At 39.7% G+C, this 24,574-nt stretch overlaps 1 protein-coding gene across 1 annotated transcript in view; it reads right to left on the minus strand.

Annotated features, from left to right (window-relative positions):
- Positions 1-24,574, minus strand: part of ALK (ALK receptor tyrosine kinase) — a 608,021-nt gene that overhangs the window by 57,995 nt on the left and 525,452 nt on the right. Inside the window, exons 12-13 of the mRNA XM_081854122.1 lie at positions 6,905-7,067; positions 1,085-1,232 (exon numbers count right to left, since the gene is read on the minus strand). Coding sequence (XP_081710248.1) covers positions 1,085-1,232; positions 6,905-7,067 — 311 coding nt within the window. The remainder of the gene's footprint in view (positions 1-1,084; positions 1,233-6,904; positions 7,068-24,574) is intronic.

Genomic DNA, 24,574 nt, shown 5'->3' on the forward strand with positions numbered 1-24,574 from the left:
AATGTATATAGATATGAAAACAACATAGAAAAATGCAATATATTGGGGAAAATTGCTTGCAAAAATGTGTATATTAGCCAAAACTGCATACAAGCATGTGCTTATTAGGAGAAATTTGCACTGAAATACTGATGAATTATCATCAGTATTTAAAATAAAATAAAAATCTATATTGCAAATTACTGTAGAAATGTGGAAAACTGTACTAAGAACCCCTCCTCATTAGTACCGTCGGTTGAACTGACCCAAGCAGGATGATTAAGCTCTGTGTGGAGATAAACTTTAACCAAAAGTATGCTTTATGGAGATCGAGAAGCAACAAGAGCTTTTGGAATGGCGCAGCAGTTAATTCAGAGTCGCCATCTTGCCAAAGGATTTATAGCCGGGAGGAGGAACGGACTTGTTTTCAGACTGCATTCCTGGTGAATCTCCTCAGAGGTTTTGAGAAAGGAGGCAGATTGGTGAAGATTAATGACGCTAAGACTGTTTTGATGTATGGAAGTGATGTTATATGGAAAATGTCTGGATAGGGCTACTGGATAAAAAATAATATCCACGCAGTATTACAAACGGTTTTAACCAGCTTGTGGAGACTATCAGAGGTCACAAAGAGAAAGGAAAAATATATGAAAATAACAACAAGAGATGTGGAAAAACAATAAGAAAGGACTGGATAGTACTGTGAACATCATATGGTTAGATTTGTGGACATTAAAACAGCAGCAAGAAGCAAGAAGTTGATTGGACCCCCTTCGGAACTTGAAATATGGGTACCCCCAACAAAAAATTAAAATTCGGCTGTGTAATTTGGAATTTATGTAATTTGGTTTGATTTGATGTGATTGGTCAGTTAATAAAAAATTATCCTTAAAAAAAAAGAAATGTGGAAAACTGAATTTGAAGTAGGAAAAATGAGAAACAGAGAGAACTGAAATTGACGGATCTGTCCATTCCTAATCCATTCTTAATAAATAAGTGTGCCTTAACTCTCAAGGCCCAGATATTTCAATCCAAACAGAGTGTCTCAATGTGTTCATGGATGGGGTTGGGGGGATGGCCTTCATCAGGATGGATGATAACTTACACTAGGGCAGGCATCTTCTCCTTGTTGTCCCACCAAAATATACAAGTTATCATTCTTCTGGAGTTTAAATATTCCAACCACAGAAACGCCATGTGACCTCATGATACTGTTCTTCCCTTTGCCACCAGATGCCCCATAGCCTGAGACTCTGCAAGTAAAAGAAGAGAAGGAATAAGCCAAGGAGTGCCAATGGAATAAAATCTACACAACACGTACCATTGGTATCATTTATTCTGAGCACAGAATAACCTGGCCTTCCCCTGAGGCAGAAGTAGGATTTTTCAGATTTTTCCTCCCCCCAACTTTCCTTGTTTTAACTTAGTCGTTCATCTTGGCTCTGCTGCAGTGAGGATACCTAGACTCTATGCTCTTTCCAAAACAGACAGATACAAGCAAAGGCTTGGCTGTCAGACTGAATACAGAGCTCCAAGCAGATCACAAAGCAGAGGGGATTCTTGGACTCTGACCCAATGATGTTCATGTCACTTTCTGCGACCCAAGCAATCATTCTTCCATAAGGCAGGAATGGACGCAAGAGAGAAAGCGATGGCACAGGATAGGGTCCCCTGAACAGATGCTACGAGGAACAGGAATCATTGAGCTGATTTTCAGCAGGAAGCTATAATGGCTAATGAGGTGCACTATTGAGCAAGGCAAGCTGGCAGGGCTAATTGGCTGCAATTAGGAGCCATATTTTTCTGTGTATGAGTAGATTTTGCATATAAGCTATAAAGCCGGGAACCCAGAGAGACATGGCTAGTGCCTCATTCACCAGCTGTGAAGGATGAGGAGCGGCAAACCCTGGGTCACGGTTACTCCAGATTTGTCAAAGCCAATGGCTACAAAGAGGTTATTGGCCCGGCCATTGATAATAGGCTGCAAATTTGCAGAGCTCCTATGAATGCCAATGACCATCTTGTCAGAATGAGTAAAAGTTGCTAAAGTAATAGAAATGCATGAAAAATCACCAGAGTCAGAAATAGGGACTCACTTTTGCAAAACAGACATACATTTCTCTATTACTGTTGCTGTGTTTAACACTGAACCTGGCTATAAAAAGCAGGGAGAAATTTTCAAACATATTGTGTTATTAGGAGTGTTGAAGGTTGGGGAGAGAAATCAAATTGAATCCTGCTGATTCTTTTTCAAACTTCTGTTAATAGTAAAAGAGAGTTCCTTTTGTTTAAAACAGAACACCATTGCATTTGCAGAAGGCTGAGGATCTGAGGCGAGTATGTTGAGTTTCTTACATGACATTTGTATTTGCTCCAATCCGCAAATACAAAACACACGCATAACGGGTCAGTTATGAGGTGCTCACACATATTCCTTAGAAACATACGGACGGGACAAACATAGGGAGTAACAGATTGTTTCTCCCATGTAGTTTGGCAGAACGAAACCACACAGAATAATTGACAGGATAAGAATGCATTTTTGTTTTCCGTAAATGGAAGCAGAATTAAACATTTTCTAAGAAGGAACCTTTTAAAGGAGCTATTGTGTTTTTAGCAGCAGGAGCATTGCTTGCATGTACCGGTATGTAGATTCATTCTCTCTCTCTCTCTCTCTCTCTCTCTCTCTCTCTCTCTCTCTCTCTCTCTCTCCCTCTCTCTCCCTCTCTCTCTCCCTCTCTCCCTCTCTTCCTCTGGGATACAACTGAGGGTAGAAAATGGCTTTGCACACTGAAGAGATGATGCACAACAATTCACTTGGACCTGAAGATGCACAATCTCCACTTGCCCTTTTCTTGCAATTGCTGCTGTCTTCTCTTCTCCCTCACCAGCCTCCAGCCAGTTAAGACAAGTAAACCTTTGGAACCAAAGAGAACTTTGGTCCCACTTAACAGTAGATGAGGGAGAAAGCTGCAATCCTAAACCTACTCACATGAAAACAGTGGGACTTTTGCGTGGACATGCATACGATTGCACTATACAGCAATGGAATGGGGGCCACTGTTTTAAAATACTTGCTGTTCCGGTTTCTGGGTCTGCTGGCAACAGTGCACAGGACTAGACACTGCGACTAGACACTTTCACTAGGCCTAAGTCAGGACAGGGCAATTTTGCTGCAACGGTAGAAGCAGCTTAGCACCCTACACCAGAACTTCAACGCCAGAGTGGTGTTACTGCTCTGGCAAAAAGGAGAAACCTCATCAGGTCTTGGTACTGTACAAGGGGCAAGTGATGTTCATGGGCTGGCAAAATAGGGTATGTAGTAAGGATTTTTCAAGGGTTTCGGAGGCACGGCAGGCAGAATGGCACGAGGGTAGCAACAATCAATGGTCAAATTGGCCTAGGCCCCTGTAGATGCCAACCATTTTAAGTAGTGGGCATTTCTGGAATTTTGAGAATGTGCTATGGGTGCCAGTCAAAACAATGGCTGCCATATCCACAAGAGACAGGAACACACAATGGCCCAGACAGACTGAGATCTTTAGTGGACATGCTAAGAGGTACTGATGGCACCCACAGGCACTCAGCTAGAGACCCCCCAGGGAAACCCCTTTGCAATACTGAAATAAGGCATTAATAGTGGCTGCTTTCAGAACAGGGATGTCAACTCAAATTATTGTGCCTGCCTGATGTCCCAAGTAAGCTTGTGTTACTGGAACTGTGCAACAGGTTGTGATGTCTCACCGGCGCTGAGAATCTTGTGAATGACCCACCACAACTTTTAAATGACTGGCACTAATTATTCAAACATGGACATACAATGTGCAACATCCCATAAAAATCAGTCAGTATATCAATGGCCTGCAACTTTTGATCTGCTTGCGAATGTATCATAGAACAAAGTCAGCCCAGGGTTGCTGGTGAATTTTGCTTCTTCCCCAGGCATTAACATTAAAGAAATGAGACTTCTGTGCATATAATTTACTGCTCCTCTATTTTGCTTCAGGGTTATATTTTAGATGCTTACATACTATATGCCAGTCTTGAAAAATTCTTCTCACCCGTTCCCCCACAGGCAAGTCATTCTTTTCTGGATGGCTGAGTGAAACATCATTAGTTTTTTCATTATCATCAATCGCCCTGAAAATGGGTAGGCGAGCAGATTTGGAACCTCTCTTAGTCCATTTTCCTAGACTCTTGCTCTTTGTTATTTTGTATGGCTGTAATACTGAGTCAAGGAGGGTGGTTCAGAACCCAACATTTCTTTTTAATATTATTAAAAATGTTATTAGGTTTCAATTACAAAAATCCAATATATACCACATTGTATCAATACCAGATTACCCCACACATTACTCATTAACATCAAAAAATAACCAAAAACACACACATTTTTACCTCCCCCCCCCCCGCCCAAATCCCCGGACTTCCCTCTACCCCCTCTTCTGGTTCTTTAAATAAACCAAATCATCTTACATTCCAGATCCCTTTACCCAATTTTCGAACTACTAAACAATTAAACTTGTCGACCCCTCCACACAAACCAAAACAGAAAAAGCTCACATAAAGGCAACACAAGCTCTCAATCATACCTCAGATATTTTAAGCCATCACCATGGTTTTTCAGCAAGGACTTCTGCATTAAAATCAGTGGCACACTCAAAGGGTTTCAATTTAAAATGTATGGAATTCAGTGCCTGGGCTTCTCAGTGGCAGTGGAGAAAGTTATTGCTTCAACAGGGATATTTGTGTGAATGGTTATTGGCTGATTAACATCCTATATCCTTTTGGTCCATGGGGTCACGAAGAGTCGGACACGACTAAACAACTAAACAACAACAACAATCCTTTTAAATGCCATTGTGGGTGGGCTGGGTTTATTGGGTTTATTTTTGTTCTTGTTTTCATTATTTATTTTGTGTTTCTATATTGTATTTTTATGCTGTGAACTGCCCTGAGATTTTGAAGAGTGGTACACAAATTTAATACTAAATAAATAAATAAAATAAACAAATTATTTAGGCACAAAATGTTATCGGTAACATACCCATTTCATTTAACATAATCATGTGGATTGTTATAACAAGCTGATTAAAATTAAGATTCTCAGGGCTTGACTAAATTCTTGTTTCATAACATGTTATATGATCAGGTGAAAATTCAGCACTGTTTTGTGCTTTAGATTTATCAGAAAATTCTGTCTCAAAGTAATCACATATTAGGTACTGAAGGTGGCATATAAGAGGGGAAGAGGAGTGATGGGGAGCTTGTAGGTTTAAGGCTTGCTCCTGGCTTAATAAATAGTGGCTTATTAAGTTGGAATTGTTACACCTGAACAAGGTATTAGTGATCCTTTTGAACTACTTTGGGTAAGATTTCTATTTCTGAATGAATCCTACTAGCATTTTAAAGTTTCTCAACTTAACCAAATTCTTTGTCTTTTTGGTACCTATCATAATCTGTCTTGTTGGTACCTATCAATTCGGGACATGCTTGTGTGTGCAAAATGTGTCCCAAAGTGACTTACAGCAAAAACAAACAAACATTAAAACCCCATATAAAATGACAATACAGCATACTTAAACATATTCATCCAAGAATATATAGAAAAGACAAATCCAACCCATCCCACTAAAAAATGACAGGTGACCCCACCTAAAAAACATAACTCACTACCCTCTAAATTACATCCCAGTTAAACATCTATCATTGTGGTTTTAAATTGCCACCAAACATCTTGAAAATATTTTACCTTCCTGGTTTTCCCTTTCAACTTCCTTTTAAAAACTTCATTCGCTTTTCTCTCTTTTAAAATCAACTGCAGCCATGCTGACCTGTCTTGGCAACTTTCTAATTACATATATATTGAATTTGATGGTACTGTGGTCATTCCATCTCAAGCCTTATGATTGTCAGGGGAGGCCCTGCTGGTGGTGCTAATACTGGGTGCTGTGTGGTTGGCATTGACCCATGACATGGCCTTTTTGGTGGTTGTTCCCCATCTATGGACTCCCCTCCCTGGTGAGCTGCACCTGTCTCTTTCATTACAGTTGTACCTTGGATCTCAAATGCCTTGGCTCCCAAACAAATCAGCTCCCGAACGATCGAAACCCAGAAGTTAGTGTTCCGGTTTTCGAACTATTTTTGGAAGCCGAATGTCCGACGGGGCTTCCACGGCTTCCAATTGGCTGCAAGAGTTTCCTACGGCTAATCAGAAGCCACACTTTGGTTTCTGAACGTTTTGGAAGTCAAACGGACTTCTAGAATGGATTCCGTTCAACTTCCAAGGTACAACTGTATTTACGTCCAGGAGGAACTTACAAATATTCCACTTTACCCAGAAATTTGATTGCTGAAATATACTCATCCTGACACACTTGTCATTAGGTGTGAGGGTATGGGGATATTTTTAGATGTTTTTGATTTCTTTTTAAAAACAGTTTTTAGATTTCTAAATGGGTTTTTTATTTTGTTTTCAATTGCCTTTGGTGTTTGCTGTCCCAGGTAACTTTGAGAAAGGGAGGAATAGAAATTGAATAAACACACATATGCATCTGGGCACCACTCAATATTATTCTCTCCTTTGTCCATTTTTATGATCAAGTATTCTGATGGACAATCATTTGCTACATCTAGGAATATTCCAGGCAATCTTTATTTAATTCCTTGAGCAACTGCATGCCCTTAAGCCAGTCACTGCGGCAGGCACAATATGGTATAGATTGCAGATGTGTGCCTCTTTAAAACTTGGCAAACTCTAGCTCCAGTCCTTGGTGATAATGGGAAGGCAGTTTAGACACACTCCTTGACGCTCTCTTCATTACAACTTTTCATGCTCAAGAGATGAGCCCTGGCTTGGATAATAGGTTTCAGAGAAAAGGCTTGGAAAGTCCTCTGGAACTAATGAAAATAATAGAACTCTTACCTGTAAGTATTGGTTGCAGGCACTCTCCACACTTGTACACCTGGAAAATTATCCTCTGTCCCTACCACTACACTGAGATTGGAGTTCCTATAGGCATCATTGCATTGGGTCTGGGTGGGCCCTTGAGGTCCATTAGCACCACAAGTATTGAAGAGCCAATGATCTGAAAGAGACATAGAAATATACACTGAGTAGCAAATACAATCTTCTCTGACTGTTGGTTCCTTTGTCTCACATTAATGGCAGTGAAGTGTAGAATCTGCAACGGTGAGGAAATACACCACGACTCTATTTTCTAGTTCAATCCAGATCCGGATCCATAATTCTGAATCTTGTACTCTCATGGCCATGAACAGTGTACTGGACTCTGTGCAATGTATTCACAAGGCTTACACACACACACACACACACACACACACACACACACACACCAAAATAGCAATAAAGATGGATAGAGAAACAGACTCAGCTATAAATCAAATGCAAACTTAAGCTGAAGAACTAGGGCCGAAATTGGGAGCAGAGAGAATAAGGGAAAGTAACACTGCCTATGTAACAATGGTTAAGACACAGACAACAAACTTGGCTGGGATTGAATTGGAAAGGATGGGAAACAAACAGCTTTAAGGCCAGGTAGGGAACTGAACAAATGCCACCAAACTATTTCAAAGAGACGGTATTTACAAAAGTGTATGGGAAGTGTGAGCTTGCTGCATCTTGAAGCTTTGCCTTCGCTCTTCCTAAACACTGTATTTGAGAGTATTGAATGAAATTCTACAACTCTACAATGAGCCAATTCCTGTCTTTGCCTAACCCTGGTGTTCTCCTTAAATGGTGTTGTAATTAATTGAAACACCTTGGAGACAGTCTTTGCGGCTTTAGAGAGGCTGGTGTTTTGTTTCTGTTTTTAGTTCTGGATCGGCACAAATCAGCACAAATTGAATTGAAACGCCCCCCCCCGCCCCCCGCCCCCGCTCTGTAGCAATTTGTAGCTGCCACAACCTAATCCAGATCTGGCACAAATCGGCTACACAGCCCTAATTATTAGCTACTATTTGTAGAGATGAAGAGAGTGGATGCAATTAAACCTAATGACAATTGAGATTTATTAGCTGTTATTGCTTTTAGCTCCGCTTGGGCTTATGTTTTTCAGTGCAATCCAATGCATATTTATTTAAAACTAACTTATGCTGCATACAATGGGGCTTACTCCCTGGAAAGTAAGTGTGCACAGGTTTGCAGTCTTCACTTGTTCTTATTCTGGGTATTTTTATGCTGTTTTAATTGCTTCTGAAATGCTCCTTGTGGGCTTTTATAGCAGAGAGCCAGTGTGGTGTAGTGGTTAAGAGCGGTAGTCTCCTAATCTGGGGAACCGGGTTCGCGTCTCCGCTCCTCCACATGCAGCTGCTGGGTGACCTTGGGCCAGTCACACTTCTTTGAAGTCTCTCAGCCCCACTCACCCCACAGAGTGTTTGTTGTGGGGGAGGAAGGGAAAGGAGAATGTTAGCCGCTTTGAGACTCCTTAAAGGGAGTGAAAGGCGGGATATCAAATCCAAACTCTTCTTCTTCTCTTCTTCAGAAAGCCAGAGTGTAAAATGCCTTCATTCCCTTAAATTGCAATCAAATAATGTCTACTCAGAAGAAAATCCCTTTGAGGACAATGGGACTTATTCCTAGGTAATGAGCAAAGGGTTACAATCTTATAGTAATATAACATGTTAATGGCAAACATTCCACCATGTGCATATACAGCACAATCATATATAAATATCTGCATTCAACAGAAATAAACATTCAATTGGTCTACTTCCAAGTAAGTGGGTACAGGATGGGTGACAGCCATTTTACATCAAAGCTCACCATATACATTGAGCAGACACTGAAGTCAGAAAGGTGGGCAATCCAAAATGTTACCAACCAGAACAGTTATTATTATTAAAATCTCTTTCTCAATGGAACACATGAAAAATTCTAACATTTATAGAAATCTTTATATGGCATAATAGCTTTGCCAGCTTTTTTCTGAAACACCTTTCTTCAAATAATGGAAAAGGCTAACGTACTGTAATATAAATCACTAGTGTTCATAAATCATGAAATGAGTATTATCACTCAGTAGAAGCTTAGCCATAATAGATATTGGCTGCAACCCAAGCAAAGACATGAAGGTAGCATTATGTTGCAACCTTGCTAAAAGGATGCAGGCCTGAGTCTGATCGTTGTCTTAGAACCACATGTATGTCATATTGGGTGAAAGCAGCATATAAACATAATAATTTGAATTTTTTATTATTTTGAGAAAGACTTTGTAGACAGTTAACCACGTCTGTTCTGCAAGACAGTTGGTTCTGATGTGAAACCCTGGAGCAAAGGCAGACAGAATCTCCTGATTCTGCCCTAGATGGACCTACATGTTCCAGCATATGCCTGCTAAACTTTTGTGCCTCTCTTCAGGAATTTGTTTTGTATTCTGGAATCTATAGTTCCACTAAATATTCTATAATCTAATGGGGTGGTTGCAGTTTAGGTGGTCCTTGGACAAACCTATCCATAAATGCTCAGAGGCCTTCTGCAGTGGCTTGGCGTGATGACATCATTAGTAAGGTACGGTGTGTCACAAAAGTAGCTGAAATGGTAACTGACCCTTGGAGTCCCTTTCAACTCTACAATTCTATTATTCTATATTTCCAGCCCCTGTATAGACCTGTAAGCTCACTTAAATCATTTGGGGAAATTCCACTCCAGGCACCGCACCCTACAAAATATTATAGTGGGGTGGCATTTTCTGCTGTTTCCTCTGTACTGCGGAGCGCTCTTTCCTTTGCCATATGTGAAGCTGCAACCTTCAGCTGTCTCACTGGAGACTTATCCTTTTTCTCAGGCCTTCCCTGATACATAAGACTGGACATTGTTTTACATGTCTGAATCTTCTGAATTTGCTTTATTAGCTTTTGTAAATATTGTTATTTTCCTGGTTTTAGGTTGTATTTTCGTTTTAACATTATATTGTTTTTTTTTTAGACTGTACACTGCTTAAAGATTTTTTTTTGAAATATTGAGTGGCATATAAAAAATGCTTTTAAATAAATAACATTCATACAGCACAGTTCCTGTTAAGTCAAATCTGCTTTGGTGTGGTTTTGCCAGCAGCAGAACCACAGGCTCAACAACCTCTCTCCCCTGAATACAGCTCAGCATTCCACAACACAGTGACCACTGGAGCCCTAGAGCAAGAGTGGCTAACCTTTGATCCTCCAGAAGTTGCTGGGCCACATCTCCCATCCCTCCTGGCTACTGGCCATGCTGACTGAAGCTGGAGGGAGTTGAAGTCCAGCAATGGCAGGAGGGCGATGGGTTAGCCTCTCCTACCCTAGGGGCAATTAGTAATGCCACAGAGTGGCTGATCTTGTTTTAGTAATTCATCTCTAAAGTAGGTGCTAGGACTCAAGGGAACGAGTTATCCCTTTGTTCTGATGTTAGCCAGGTAGCTCATAATGCCAAGCCATAAAGGATGTAATCCCAATCTATAATATAAATGGCAGATTCACATTAACTTTAGTGGGATGTCAAAGGTGCTCACATAGTTCCTATTTTCACAATGCCTTGAGGAAAAGAAGTGTGAAACCATACATGAGAATCTACAGAATTTCAAACTAATGGGGTAAAGGTTTCTAAATAGAGTGCTGCATAGGCTTCCAACATAAACCATTCCTGAGCCATTTTGATCGTTCTGAAAATGATGGATCTCGCACAGAAATTGATGTTCATCAGCTTAATTGCTAATAAGAAAACAGAGGGCCATCTTGCCGGCAGTCTTGGTGTCTTAACACTTTGTGATCCCAGTAGGCTTGGGCCAGATGCAACGGAGCATATGTTGAATAAAATGAGCAGGCAAAAACCTTATACCAGGAATAATAAGACACACTTCTGATATCTCTGGTGAAAAATTAAATGTACTCCTGCAGGTGGGAGCAGGCGACCTTGAAAGAAGTAAAAAGAAAGAGAGAGAGAGAGGGAGGGAGGGGAGAGAAAAAAACACCACATAGCAAGGGAGAAGATTAAAACAGGAAAAATGAAGGCATGAAGAAAAATCCCCATATCTGGTTGAAAAATAATGGCAATTTAGTAGTTGTTTCATATACCAAGTACCAGTATACCAAACTATTTTCTATATCAAGAGCCCATCCTTCATGTTGATTTCATTTCTGACATTGATGAAAACCGTCTCTGGACAAAGGAGGCATAAAGTGCATTTGGGTGCTCATCAATGAGATAATAGGTGCACAGTGCCCTCCATATTCATGAACTTGTATTGATCAAGAGGCACATGACCTTCAGACTGAGAAAGCTTAAGCTTCTTTCCAGCCAAGGTTATGAAGGTGAAAATTACAAGGAACCTGACAATCTTTGACCTCTTTGGATGATGATGGAGAATCCAGCAACAGCAGTCCTATCCCTCTAGCCACCCAGAATGAATAAGAGGTGGGCTGCTCCTATTTGAGTGTTGGGTCTGGCGTATGACCAGGTCCTGGTGTCAGAGCATCATCCCCTTGTACCATTCTTGGAAAAGTGGCTCCGTATCTAATTAGCTGCTGCCCCTTCACGATGGGTTCATAGGGTCAGGCAAGTATTTCTTACCCCTTTGACTTGCCATTGTGCAACAACCTATGTTGTTGTTTTTTCCTTCTGAATATGTCGCTTAAGCAATGTAATATGAGAAAAATACCCATTCTTCTTGACTCTGTTTTTACCTCCCCGCCACCTCCCACCAAAAGGCAGATGATATTCAACATTTAACAAGCTAAACATCATGAATATAATAGAGAAGCAGAGGGAGATGGCAGGATCACACATATGCTTAAGAACAGGCTGGCATACTTGATAAGGGGGAAAAGACAGGAAGAAAATAGTGTTTTGGGTAACTGCACTTTTAGAAAAAGGCAGCAGAGTTCAGATTGCCAAAACTAATCTAGGTGTAACAAAGAATTCACTTCTGTTTTTCCAGATGCATCAGGTTTCTATGGCGTATTTTATATAATCTCTCTCTAATATATATTTGTGTATGACTGTCATCATGCTGCAGTTTGTGTGGCAGCCTATAGGTGGCCATGCCAACTGCAGCATAACAATGGACCAGAGCGCAGCCCAGGTGAGCTGTTGAGGAAGGAGAAAAGTTTAAGTGATGGTGGAAGATGCTTTGGACAGCGATTTAGCAAATGGGTCTCTGAATCATGGCCTCCTCCCATTAAATGTTGCTGGAGGAGCATTTAAAGCAAGGTGGGAAGCACTTCAGAAAATGGTCTGGCAAAGGGCTCTCTGAAGCATCTCCCACCCTCCTCTAAAAGGGTTAGGGCTGGGCAAGCTGTGAGGGGAAAGGTGAGTGGGTGGGTAAGGTGTAAAGAGTAGGGGGGTTGGCGAGAGGAAAAGAGAATGGGTTGGCCAGGTGTGGGAGAAGGGGGCCTGCAAAGGAGTGCAGATTTGGCAGGAAGGCGCATTGGAGAGAGAAGAGAGAAGGGGTGGCATATATTTTTACATTCACAGCCCCTGCCAAGGAGTCAAAGGTGACATACTTGGTTCTTCCTCCCTCTCCATTTGATCCCCACAAAAACGCAGTGAAGTAACGTATTCTGAGAGACCGGCTGCCCCAACGTCATCCAGTGAGCTTCATAGCTTCAGTACGGGGAGGAGTTTGATCCCTAGTCTCCCAAGTTCCAAATCAACACGGTAGGCACTACACCATATATGTAGGGCAGGGATGGCCAACAGGTAGATCACAATCTACTGGTAGATTGTGGGGTGCCTGTGGTAGATTACGGTAGATCTTGGGACCCCTCCCACCCACCCCTAGAGACAACTTTGATCTCCCAATAAAAGCTTAACAACTTTGGTCAATCTAGTGGGTAATCACTGCCAGTTTTTTTAATAGTGCGAGTAGATTGCAGTCTCTTGGAAGTTGGACAAGCCTGAAACTGTATAGAGTATAACCCTCATAAGGTACATAGTTGTTGACATTCAAGTCCTGTTCATTTCAACCCAACTAAACTGTGCGACAAAGTAAATGTGATGTTAATGATTTGGCAGTGCTACCGCAGTCTGTGAAAAAGAAGCTAGTCAAAAGAAGAAGAAAGAAGAAGCTAGCTGAGAAAGAAGATGCATTACAATGTGAGCGGTACAGGCTAATCCTAGTAACAGTAGCTTGAGCCAAGAAAGGGGAGCAGTGAAGACAATTCAAAATGTTGTTAATGTGAACCATTTGCTGGGTGTGGTAACTTCACTTAGTAAAGAACTGCAAGTGGAGGGAGGTTAATTACCTTATCCAGTCAGAGTTATATGCAAAGGTTATCTTGTGGTGACTGTTGTGGGTGGGTGAAATTGCTGCCTTGTTGCATCCCTGCATTGGACCAAACATGGTTATGATTGTGCTGCCATATCAAAAGTGGCAGTGAGAATCTGGAATCTGGAATCTAGAATCTGAAGTTAAGAATGTAAGAAAAGCCTGCTGGCCTATCTAGTCCAGCATCCTGTTCTCACAGTGGCTGAACAGTTGCCTCTGGGAAACCACCAAGTAGGATTCGAACACAAGTGCACTCTCCCCTCCTGTGGTTTCCAGCAACTGGTGCTCTGAAGGATTGCAGCCTCTTAACTGTGGAGGCAGAGCATAGCTATTGTGACCAGTAGTCATCAATAGCCCTCAACTCTATGAAATAAAATAATGATTTTTAAAAAAATATTTGGATGTGATTCAGACATAAGGATGAAAGAATTTGGAAGCCAGTGTGCTGTCGTGGTTACAGCATCATACCAGGAGAAGGGAGGCCTGGGTTCAAATCCCCACTTAGGTGTGAAGCTCACTCAAGCGATTTTCGGCTCAGCCTAACCGGTTTCACAGGATTGCTGTGAGAACACAAGGTGGGAGGGAGGACCATGCAATAAATATTCCCCCTTCCCTTCCATGGCTTCACTCTGTCCCTTTGTTCTACTTCTCCTAGATCCTGGTTAAGCTAAAATAATTTTTAAACTAAATTTCAGGATGGAAGCATATGTTATTTTCTATCACTTCCATTTTCTTCAGTTCATTTGCATCTTCATTGATACAAACGACCATTTAAAAAGCTACCTTCGTGTGTGTGTGTGTGTGTGTGTGTGTGTGTGTGTGTGATTGCATCTAGATTCCTTGTGGGTATGTTACTGGTGGTATTTTAATGATGTGCAAATTCAAATCCTGCACATTGCTAAAAGTCCTGCACACTGATAAACTCTAGGCAAACGCACAAAATAGCAATCTTAATACAATCATGATATGCTTGATCACACTGAAACAGGTACAAGCACTGCCAAAACAAAACAAAAGCAATTTGTACATGTAGCTTTGTTTATGTAGAAAAGTGTCCGTGTGTGTGGAGATGCAAATGAAGGAACTGACGGAGGTGGCAAACTGCATCCAAAATTCAGCAATATGAAATGGAAGGACAAAGGATTCTGTACGCTGTGTTTTCACTTTAGAAGCGAAATCAGGGTAACTCACAACACCCAGAATGGGGAATAACTTCCAGGAAGGTGATTAGGGGTACACAGAAGAACGCCTAATCAGAAAGGGGAATTAGGAATAAACGCTGGAGCCAAGAGCTGGCCTTTTGGGTAGGTGGCATTATTCTCCATTCCAATTTTCCATCCCCTTAGTTTATCACACCACTAAATGTATATGAAGATGCCATTTATATAGTCTGAATCTGAATATAAATATGAAAGAACTGAGTCACAGACTGATCTAATTCCCCTACCCACTCTGGGTAATTTCCATGAAACTCACATTGATCTAAAATCTGTATGTAACATTTGCCCGAAGCCTTAAGAATATCAAAACAGGTATTCAAAGCTCTTTTAAACACTGACTACATTGCCTCAGAGGAGGTCATTTCCATAAAAAAAACGAATGTTTCTCCTTTGTATATTATTGATTCCCCTTCCCCTCTCTTCCCTCCATGGACCGACGAAAAGAAATCTTCCGGGTGTCACACATATGCCATTAAAACGTCATACAGATTGGTTTCTACAGGTTGCCACATGTTATGGTAGTTTTGAGTAATTCAATTTGGAGCACAGCTTTTGATCTCCACAGATGAAAGTAGCGGCACTGAAATGGAACCCCTTTAACTAGCTCGAGAGACTGCAGTGTAGCATTTTCCATCTGCAAACAACCGTAATGCTGTTGTGCATTGTACTGGCAAATGCATGGCTCTCTCTTTGTTCTGCAGTGCAGAACACAGAGATACAACGTTGGTTGGATAATCTTATTACCCAGAGCACGCCGCATGCTGCAAGCCCCAGTCTTGTTTTTTTAAACAAAGTTGCTGAACAAAATCTCAGTTGCTCAAATTTTGAAAAGCAGCAAACTATTCCCTGAACTACTAGCATCATATCTGAGCTCTTAACTCTGAAAAATCAAGGTACAGACTGGGCCAGAGTTGGACCAGAAGGCAACCTCAGGCAAGGCACATCTTCAGCTTCCCCACCATTGTTTCCAACTTCTAAATACCTTGTTTTTATTGCACTTGCATTGCATTTTATGACTTTGAATTATACACAGTAGAGATGGGCAAATATACCAATTTTGGTTTCTCTCAGTTTCTCTTTTTCCAGAAGGTTCAGTTCTCCACATTTTCACATCGTTTTGTGTGTGCCTTTTTGAAGTGCACATGAAGATACTTCAGCATGATTTTCTCCCAATATACACACTTTTGTGTGAGATTCCGCTTAACATACACATCTTTGCAGAGCAATTTCCCCTAAAATAATGCATTTCTAATGTTATTTTCACTATTGAAATGCATTCATATGCACACTTTACACTATCATGTGCATTTCTGTGCACACCACTGCTAAATTTGGAGAAGTCCACGTTCTGTACTATGCGTTTTTGTTTCGGAAATTGAAAATTAGGTAAGTTCACGTTTAATTGTGAACTGATCCCAATATCTCCCCTGCCCCATAGTCTACTTCAAACTGTTGGTGAAGATTCACAAGACTGAATGCTCTGCAGGAATCAGAGCAATATATATTGGTTAGGTTTCCGGTCGGCGCCAGCGTCTTAATGGCGGTCTTTGCCTTGAGCTCCGAGGCAGGACTGCTCCACGGGTTCGGGTCTGACCCGCTACGGCGAGCGGGGGACCCCTAAAATCACAGGCGCTGAAGCCTGTGAACAAGGAGATTCGGTGGGCACCTTTGCACCCCCCGGTATTGCGAAGGAGCCTTTTTAAAGGCTCCGGAGCGGCATCGGGTGTGAGTGCGGTGCTGAGGATCGCAACCCAGCTCGTGGAGCGAAGCCGCGTCGCCATTGACGGAGAGCGCCGATTCCTTCCTGAAAATTACCGATTGGCAACAAAACCTGTGAGTAGGAATTACAAAATATTTGAAAGGGACTATGTTTAAGAAGATTCGGCTGAAAACGGGAAAGGCAAAATTAAGGAAGTCAGCCTCCCGGAACTGCACGATTAACGCAGCAATGAAAAGAGCTAGCTGTATTTAAAGGGAACGTTTTATTTGAACTTTGCTAAACCCCGACATTGAAAAGACCTTCCCCCCACGGAGCGGGAGTAGGGGGGAAGGAAAATTTGGCTTAATCTAACCCGCTAGAAGAAGTAAGCTGTGAAAGGGAAACTCTCCGCTGCCGATACCTTTGATCAGGCTGCCTGAGCGGTGAGCGCCTAGAAACGAACTGTCAAAAAAGAGAGGACTACGGATATAAAGTAAGACTATATTTGAAACATAGTAACGGGACTTTACTTGGCAGACCCAGATTTTCAAATGGTAACAAAGTAGGATTTTGGGTTGGATTTTATCTCCTTTGGGACATTGTATGGCTACTTGCTTCCCTGTTTCTTTGTTATTCCTGCTTGGATACAATTTCCCCCTCTAGAGGATTAAAAGAAAGACTGCAGTACTGAGGCAAGAACTGGGTTTTTCCACTTGCAACCTTCCTGTGGGAACGACCTTGAGTTATGAGCACGCCACTGGATGAAATATCAACAAGAAGCAAAACAAAGCAAGCTCAAAAGCAGGCTCAGAAAAGAAGCTCTATATCAGGAGCAGCAGCTGGACAAGAAAAAGTAACAACAGCATCAATGGATTCTATGACACAGGCACTGCTCAAAATAAATCAATCTTTAGAAGTACTCACTAAGCAATCTACAGAGAACTCTAAGAAATTGACAGAATTAACAACAAGATTGGACTTGAACACAACGACAATATCGTCTAACACAGAGTCTATAAATCGTTTAATACAAGAAAGTACGGAAACAAGGAAAATAGCCGAGACTGCTAAAATTACTGCCGAGGAAGTCAAGGGAAAATTTGTACCTATTGTAAAGAAGGTACATGAACATGATGCAACCTTAGCTCTTATGGAACTGGAGAGGAAAGGCAAGAATCTGAAATTGAGACTGGTACCAGAGGAGGAAGAGGGCAACCTTGGGGAATTTCTCACAGACAAATTTCAAGAATTTTGGACTGATGAATTAGAAGGAGAAGAAGATGAATTTGTAATAACTACAGCCTTCCGGATTGGCAGGAAGCAAGGCAAGAAACCAAGGGATTGTTTAATCACTTTAAGATCCAAGGAAGAAAGAGATAAAATATTGAACCTACATTTCCAGAAGGCACTGATTATTAAGAATTCTCAAATACAGATTTACAAAGATATTCCTAAATATTTTTTGGGAGTGAGGACTCAATTTAAAGACTTAGTGGACTTGCTGAAACAAAACAACACTCCATTCAGATGGGAGTTCCCACAAGGGTTGTCCTTTAACTTTAAAGGGAAGAAAATTAAAATAAAAACAATCCAAGATAAGGAACATTTTCTGGAGAGAAATTTTGAGGACTTTCAGAAAGGAACCGTGAGTGAGAGGGAAATACCGGATATTGCAAACTTATCATTTGGACTGACTCCAGCACCGACTGATCAGGAACAAGAACTTGGAGCGGTTGGTGGAAAAGACACCCAATAACAAATATGTCTCTGCAACTTCTGAGTTGGAACTGCAATGGTCTTAACCATCCCCGAAAAAGGACTCAAGTGTTTCATATATTAAAGAAAGAGCAATTAGACATAATATGTTTGCAAGAAACTCATATTGCCAGAATACATAGAAAACTTTTGACAAATAAAAGATTAGGACTGGAATTTATTTCCCCAGATAAGGTTAAGAAAAGAGGAGTGGTGATCTATGTTAAGGAGAAATGGGAACCAAAAATGATTTTCAAGGATGAACAAGGAAGATTTCTGGCAGTGGAAATTCAAATGCAAGGAGAAAAAATTTTGATTGTAGGTATTTATGCACCTAATGAGGGGAAGGCTGAGTTTTTCAAGAAGTTGCATGAGACATTAACCGATTTTATGGACTATAAAATTATAATGATGGGCGATATGAATGGAGTTGTCTCCACAAACATGGATAAAGCTCAAAGACAAGTAATCCCTAAGGATGGGAGACTTCCAAAGACTTTTTTTGAACTGACTGATACAATGGACTTGATTGACATTTGGAGAACAAGGAATCCTCTGGAAAGAGAGGGGACCTTCTTCTCTGAAGCAAAAATGACATGGACCAGGATTGACCAAATATGGATTTCTAGTAATCTGGCACCAAGGGTTAAAAATACAGAAATCTGCCCAAAAACTTGCTCTGATCATAACGCAGTAAAGATGGAAATGAAATTGACAACAGCTGGAACTTTTAGATGGAGAATGAATGACACCCTTTTTAGAGATGAAGCAATTGTAAAAAAGGCCCAAAAGACTCTGAAAGATTATTTTGAAATAAATCTAGGAACAGACCTGGAAAGAAGAATAATATGGGACGCAAGTAAGGCTGTCATGCGTGGTTTCCTAATTCAACAAAATTCGATAAAAAGGAAACAACAGAATGAGAAGAAAGAAAAAATTTGGAATCAGATGAAAGAAGGAGAGAAGAAACTGAGGTCAAAACCAAAATCTCAGGAGATTTTAAGAGAAATAAAATATTACCAGACCCAATACATGGAACTGATGAACCAAGAAATAGAATGGAAAATAAAACAAATGAGGCAAAAAACTTTTGAATCAGCTGACAAATGTGGGAAATTGCTGTCATGGCAATTGAAAAAGAGACAAAAGCTGAACACTGTGACGTCCCTTGAAGTAGAGGGAAAATTTATAAATAAACCAAATGAAATTAGTAATTGTTTTCAAAGTTTCTTTAAGAAATTATATGCACAAGGGCTGAAAGATGAACAAGAGATAGAAGAATTTATTAAAAAATATGGACTATCAAAGATTTCGGAAAAAAATAAGAGGAGTTTAAATGAAAAAATTACGAATCAGGAAATTGAGGGTGCCATCCAGAATATGCAATTAGGAAAATCACCAGGGCCAGATGGACTGACGGCAAGATATTATAAAGAAATGAAGGAATGGTTAATACAACCACTGAAAGAAGTGTGTAACCAAATTTTGGAGGGGAAAAAGGCTCCCGAATCGTGGAAAGAAGCATTCATCTCACTTATACCGAAGACAGAAACTGAGAAACATCAAGTTAAGAACTACCGCCCTATATCACTCTTAAATGTGGATTATAAAATTTTTGCAGACATTTTAGCAAAAAGATTTAAAAAAGTGTTGTTAGAGGAGATTCATAAAGATCAAACAGGCTTTCTCCCAGGGAGATATATGTCAGATAATGTAAGGAATATTATAGATATTTTGGAACTACTGGAGACTGATATAAATAGAAAAGCAGTTTTAATTTTTGTGGACGCGGAGAAAGCCTTTGACAATATCTCTTGGAGTTTTATGAAGAGGAATCTCCATGGGATGGGGGTAGGCCAAAACTTTGAAAACGGTATAGGTGCAATATATTCAGAGCAAAAAGCTAAATTAATTGTGAATGGTGTAGTCATGGATGAAATTCCAATAGAAAAAGGGACACGACAGGGTTGCCCAATATCCCCTCTATTGTTTATATCGGTCCTGGAGGTGTTGTTGAATATGATTAGAAGGGACCAGCTGGTTGAAGGAATACACCTCGGAGCTAAACAATATAAGTTAAGAGCATTTGCAGATGATCTAGTTTTGACTTTACAACAGCCAGGAGCCAGCACAAAAAGAGTTTTAGAGTTAATTGAAATATTTGGTCAGGTGGCTGGTTTTAAATTAAACAAACAAAAGACAAAGGTACTGGAAAAAAATCTAACGATGGGGGAAAAAGATAGTTTTCAAAGAGAAACTGGCTTGGAGATAACAAAAAAGGTGAAATATCTAGGGGTGAATCTAACATCTAAAAATATGAATTTGTTTAAAGACAATTATGAGAAATGTTGGTCGGAAGTGAAGAAAGATTTTGACACATGGTCTAGATTGAGATTATCCTTGTTAGGCCGAATTGCTGTTATTAAGATGAATGTATTGCCGAGATTGTTGTTTTTGTTCCAGACACTACAAATTATAGATAAGATGGATTGTTTCAAGAAGTGGCAGAAAGATATATCAAAATTTGTCTGGCAGGGCAAAAAACCCAGAATAAAATTTAAGATTTTAACTGATGCAAAAGAAAGGGGGGGTTTTGCGCTGCCGGACTTAAGACTCTATTATGAAGCAGCAGCTTTCTGCTGGCTGAAGCAATGGCTACTTCTTGAAGACACAGATATTTTAGATTTGGAAGGGTATGATAACAATTTTGGCTGGCATGCATATTTATGGTATGACAAGGCAAAGATCTATAAAGGCTTTAAAAATCATATTGTCAGGAAAGCTTTATATAATGTTTGGAATCGATATAAGGATTTGTTGGAAAATAAAACACCCAGATGGTTGTCACCAATGGAAGCTAGAGCAGTTAAAAAACTTAATATGGATTCAAATTGGCCAAAATATAGTGAAATTATAGAGTATGATGGTGAAAAAGTCAAATTACAGAGCTTTGAGAAATTAAAATCCAAAGTTCGAGACTGGTTACATTATTATCAGATAAATGAGACTTTTAAGCAGGACAAGAAATTAGGATTTCAGAAAGAGAGGTCAAAATTGGAAACAGAACTGTTAGAGACCAATATTAAGAATTTGTCTAAAATGTATAACTTGTTGCTGAAATGGAATACACAGGATGAAACAGTTAAATCAGCTATGATTAAGTGGGCACAAGATGTTGGTCATGATATTATGTTTGCTGACTGGGAGCAGTTATGGACCACAGGCCTTAAATTTACGGCATGTAGTGCCTTGAAAGAAAACATAATGAAAATGATCTATAGGTGGTACATGACTCCAGTCAAGCTTGCAAAGATATATCATTTGCCCAATAATAAATGCTGGAAATGTAATGAATGCGAAGGAACTTTCTATCATCTTTGGTGGACCTGCCCAAAGGTTAAAGCCTACTGGGAAATGATCTATAATGAAATTAAGAAAGTCCTTAAGTGGACATTTGCAAAGAAACCGGAGGCTTTTCTCTTGGGCATGGTCGGCCAATTGGTACGAAAGAAAGATAAAACCTTTTTTATGTACGCAACCACAGCAGCAAGAATTCTCCTGGCAAAGTATTGGAAGATGCAAGAATTACCTACTCTGGAAGAATGGCAGACGAAGGTGACTGAATTTATGGGACTGGCAGAGATGACCGGCAGAATCCGTGATCAAAGGAGAGAGACGGTGGAAGAAGACTGGAAAAAATTTAAACTATATCTTAAGAACTGTTGCAAAATTTCGGACTGATAAAATGTTAAGGGTCAAGAAATAAAGAACTATAGCTGTAAATAGTTAAGTTAAGAAAATTTTGAGGGAAACGAAATATTGAAAAGGAATGAAGGATTGCTAAAAATTTCTGAAACAGGGGTGCAGTGAAGGGGAGGCGTGGGGAAGTCATGTGTTGTTTATTTGTGTGTTTTTTGGTTTTATGAAAATTAATAAAAATTATTTTAAAAAAAAACACAATATATATTGGTTAGCTAATTTGATAGTAAATAATGTACTGACTGAGAATTGTAAAATAACTAAAGGAACGAGACAAGGCTGCCCATTGTCACCCTTGTTGTTTATATTAGTTTTAGATGTATTGGTGCAAAGAATAAGATGTAATCAAGAAATTAAAGGTATATGAGTGGGACAGACACAATATAAACTGAAAGCATTCACAGATGACATGGTGATATCCGTAGAACCAATAGAGTCAATCTCAAAAGTATTACAAGAGATAAAATTTTTTGCGGATGTATCGGGTCTTAAGATTAATAAAAATAAAACCAAACTCTTGGTAAAAATATGAATGATGAGAGTAAAAATAAATTACAAGATGTGTCAGGTCTAAAGACTGAAAGGAAGGTCAAGTATCTAGGTCTATGGTTAACAGCAAATAATATAAATCTATATAAAGATAATTATTTAAAAACCTGTGAAGATATTAAAAGAAATCTGCAAATTTGGAGTAGAATGAAACTTTCATGGTTAGGCAGAGTGTTTACTATAAAAATGAATGTATTGCCAATAATGTTATTGTTGTTTCAATCAGTTCCGTTGATTGGCAAGACAGATTGTTTCAATGTATGCCAAAAAGATACTTCTAAATATATCTGGCAAGGAAAAAACCTGAGAATAAAATCTAAAATATTGATAGATGCAAAAGAGAAAGGAGGTTTCTCCCTGCCAGATATGAGATTATATTACGAAGCATTTTGTTTTTGTTGATTGAAGGAATGGATGACACAGGAGAATCCAGATATCTTAGATTTAGAAGGTCATGATAATATTTTTGGTTGCCACACCTATCTGTGGTAGAAAAAGGTGAAAGTAAAGGAAGGTTTTACAAATCATATAATCAGGAAAAATTGTATAGAATATGGGATAAATATAAAAACTTATTGGAGACAAAAACTTTGGCTCTCACTGTTGGAAGCCATAGCAGTAAAGAAACAGAATAAGATAGAAGGTTGGGCAACTTAACAGAACTTTATTAAAGCAAGAGGGAGGTAAGTTTAAATTGAAAGAATTTAAGGATTTATCAGGAAAGTTAACAACATGGATACAATATCATCAACTGAATGAAGCATTTAAGAAAGATAGTAAACTAGGGTTTGGGGGAAAATATCAAAAATGGAGAGATCTGTTGGAATGTAATGTTAAAGTGCTGTCTAAAATGTATAAGATATTATTAGACTGTCAAACAAAGGATGAGCAAGTAAAATCTTCAGTGATACACAGGGCAATAGAGATTGGTTAAGAAAGATATGGACGCATGGGAAAGATTGTGGAATACAGATATAAAATTTATAGCATGTTGAAGCTAAAGGAAAGTCCAATGCTGTAAAGAAAAATATTGCATAGGAACCTGGAATGTAAGATGAGATGGTTAGACAGTGTTCTCGAAGCTACAAACATGAGTCTGACCAAACGGTGGGAAGCAGTGGAAGACAGAAGTGCCTGGCGTGCTCTGGTCCATGGGGTCACGAAGAGTCGGACACGACTAAACGACTAAACAACAACAACATGCTTTAAGAGAAACTATATGAAAATGTTATATAGATGGCATCTAACACCGAGTAAACTAGCAAAAATGTGTAAATCAAAATTGAACAAGTGTTGGAAATGCAAAGAGAAAGAAGGTACTTTATATCCTATGTGGTGGTCTTATAAAGCTTACTGGGAAATCATAGAATCATAGAGTTGGAAGAGACCACAAGGGCCATCGAGTCCAACCCCCTGCCAAGCAGGAAACACCATCAGAGCACTCCTGACATATGGTTGTCAAGCCTCTACTTAAAGACCTCCAAAGAAGGAGACTCCACCACACTCCTTGGCAGCAAATTCCACTGTCGAACAGCTCTTACTGTCAGGAAGTTCTTCCTAATGTTTAGGTGGAATCTTCTTTCTTGTAGTTTGGAACCATTGCTCCATGTCCACTTCTCTGGAGCAGCAGAAAACAACCTTTCTCCCTCCTCTATGTGACATCCTTTTATATATTTGAACATGGCTATCATATCACCCCTTAACCTCCTCTTCTCCAGGCTAAACATGCCCAGCTCCCTTAGCCGTTCCTCATAAGGCATCGTTTCCAGGCCTTTGACCATTTTGGTTGCCCTCCTCTGGACACGTTCCAGTTTGTCAGTGTCCTTCTTGAACTGTGGTGCCCAGAACTGGACACAGTACTCCAGGTGAGGTCTGACCAGAGCAGAATACAGTGGCACTATTACTTCCCTTGATCTAGATGCTATACTCCTATTGATGCAGCCCAATGATATACAATGAATTGAAAAAGATATTTAAAATAACATTTGTAAAAAAACCCCAGAAGCTTTCCTTCTGGGAATTTTAGGGGTATACCTAAACAGTATAGAAATTAATTCATGCATGTGACTAGAATATTATTGGCTCAAAAATGGAAAGAAGTCCCGACAAAAGAAGACTGGATACAAAAACTCATGGATTATGCAGAAATCACGAAACTTACCAGAAAAATAAGAAATCAAGACCACAAACTTTTTATAAAAGAATAGAAATGGTTTATTGAACATGTACAAATAAATCATAAACAGATAAGGACATTGGCAGGATTATTGTAATAACCTGTAGTTTCTTAAGAGCAAATAATTAAAGTAGATGAATAAAAGAATAAGTTAAGTTAATTCAGAATATGCAGGAAA

The sequence above is a fragment of the Podarcis erhardii genome (assembly GCF_964252035.2).
Source record: "Podarcis erhardii genome assembly, chromosome: 3".
NCBI classification, from domain to species: Eukaryota; Metazoa; Chordata; class Lepidosauria; order Squamata; family Lacertidae; genus Podarcis; species Podarcis erhardii.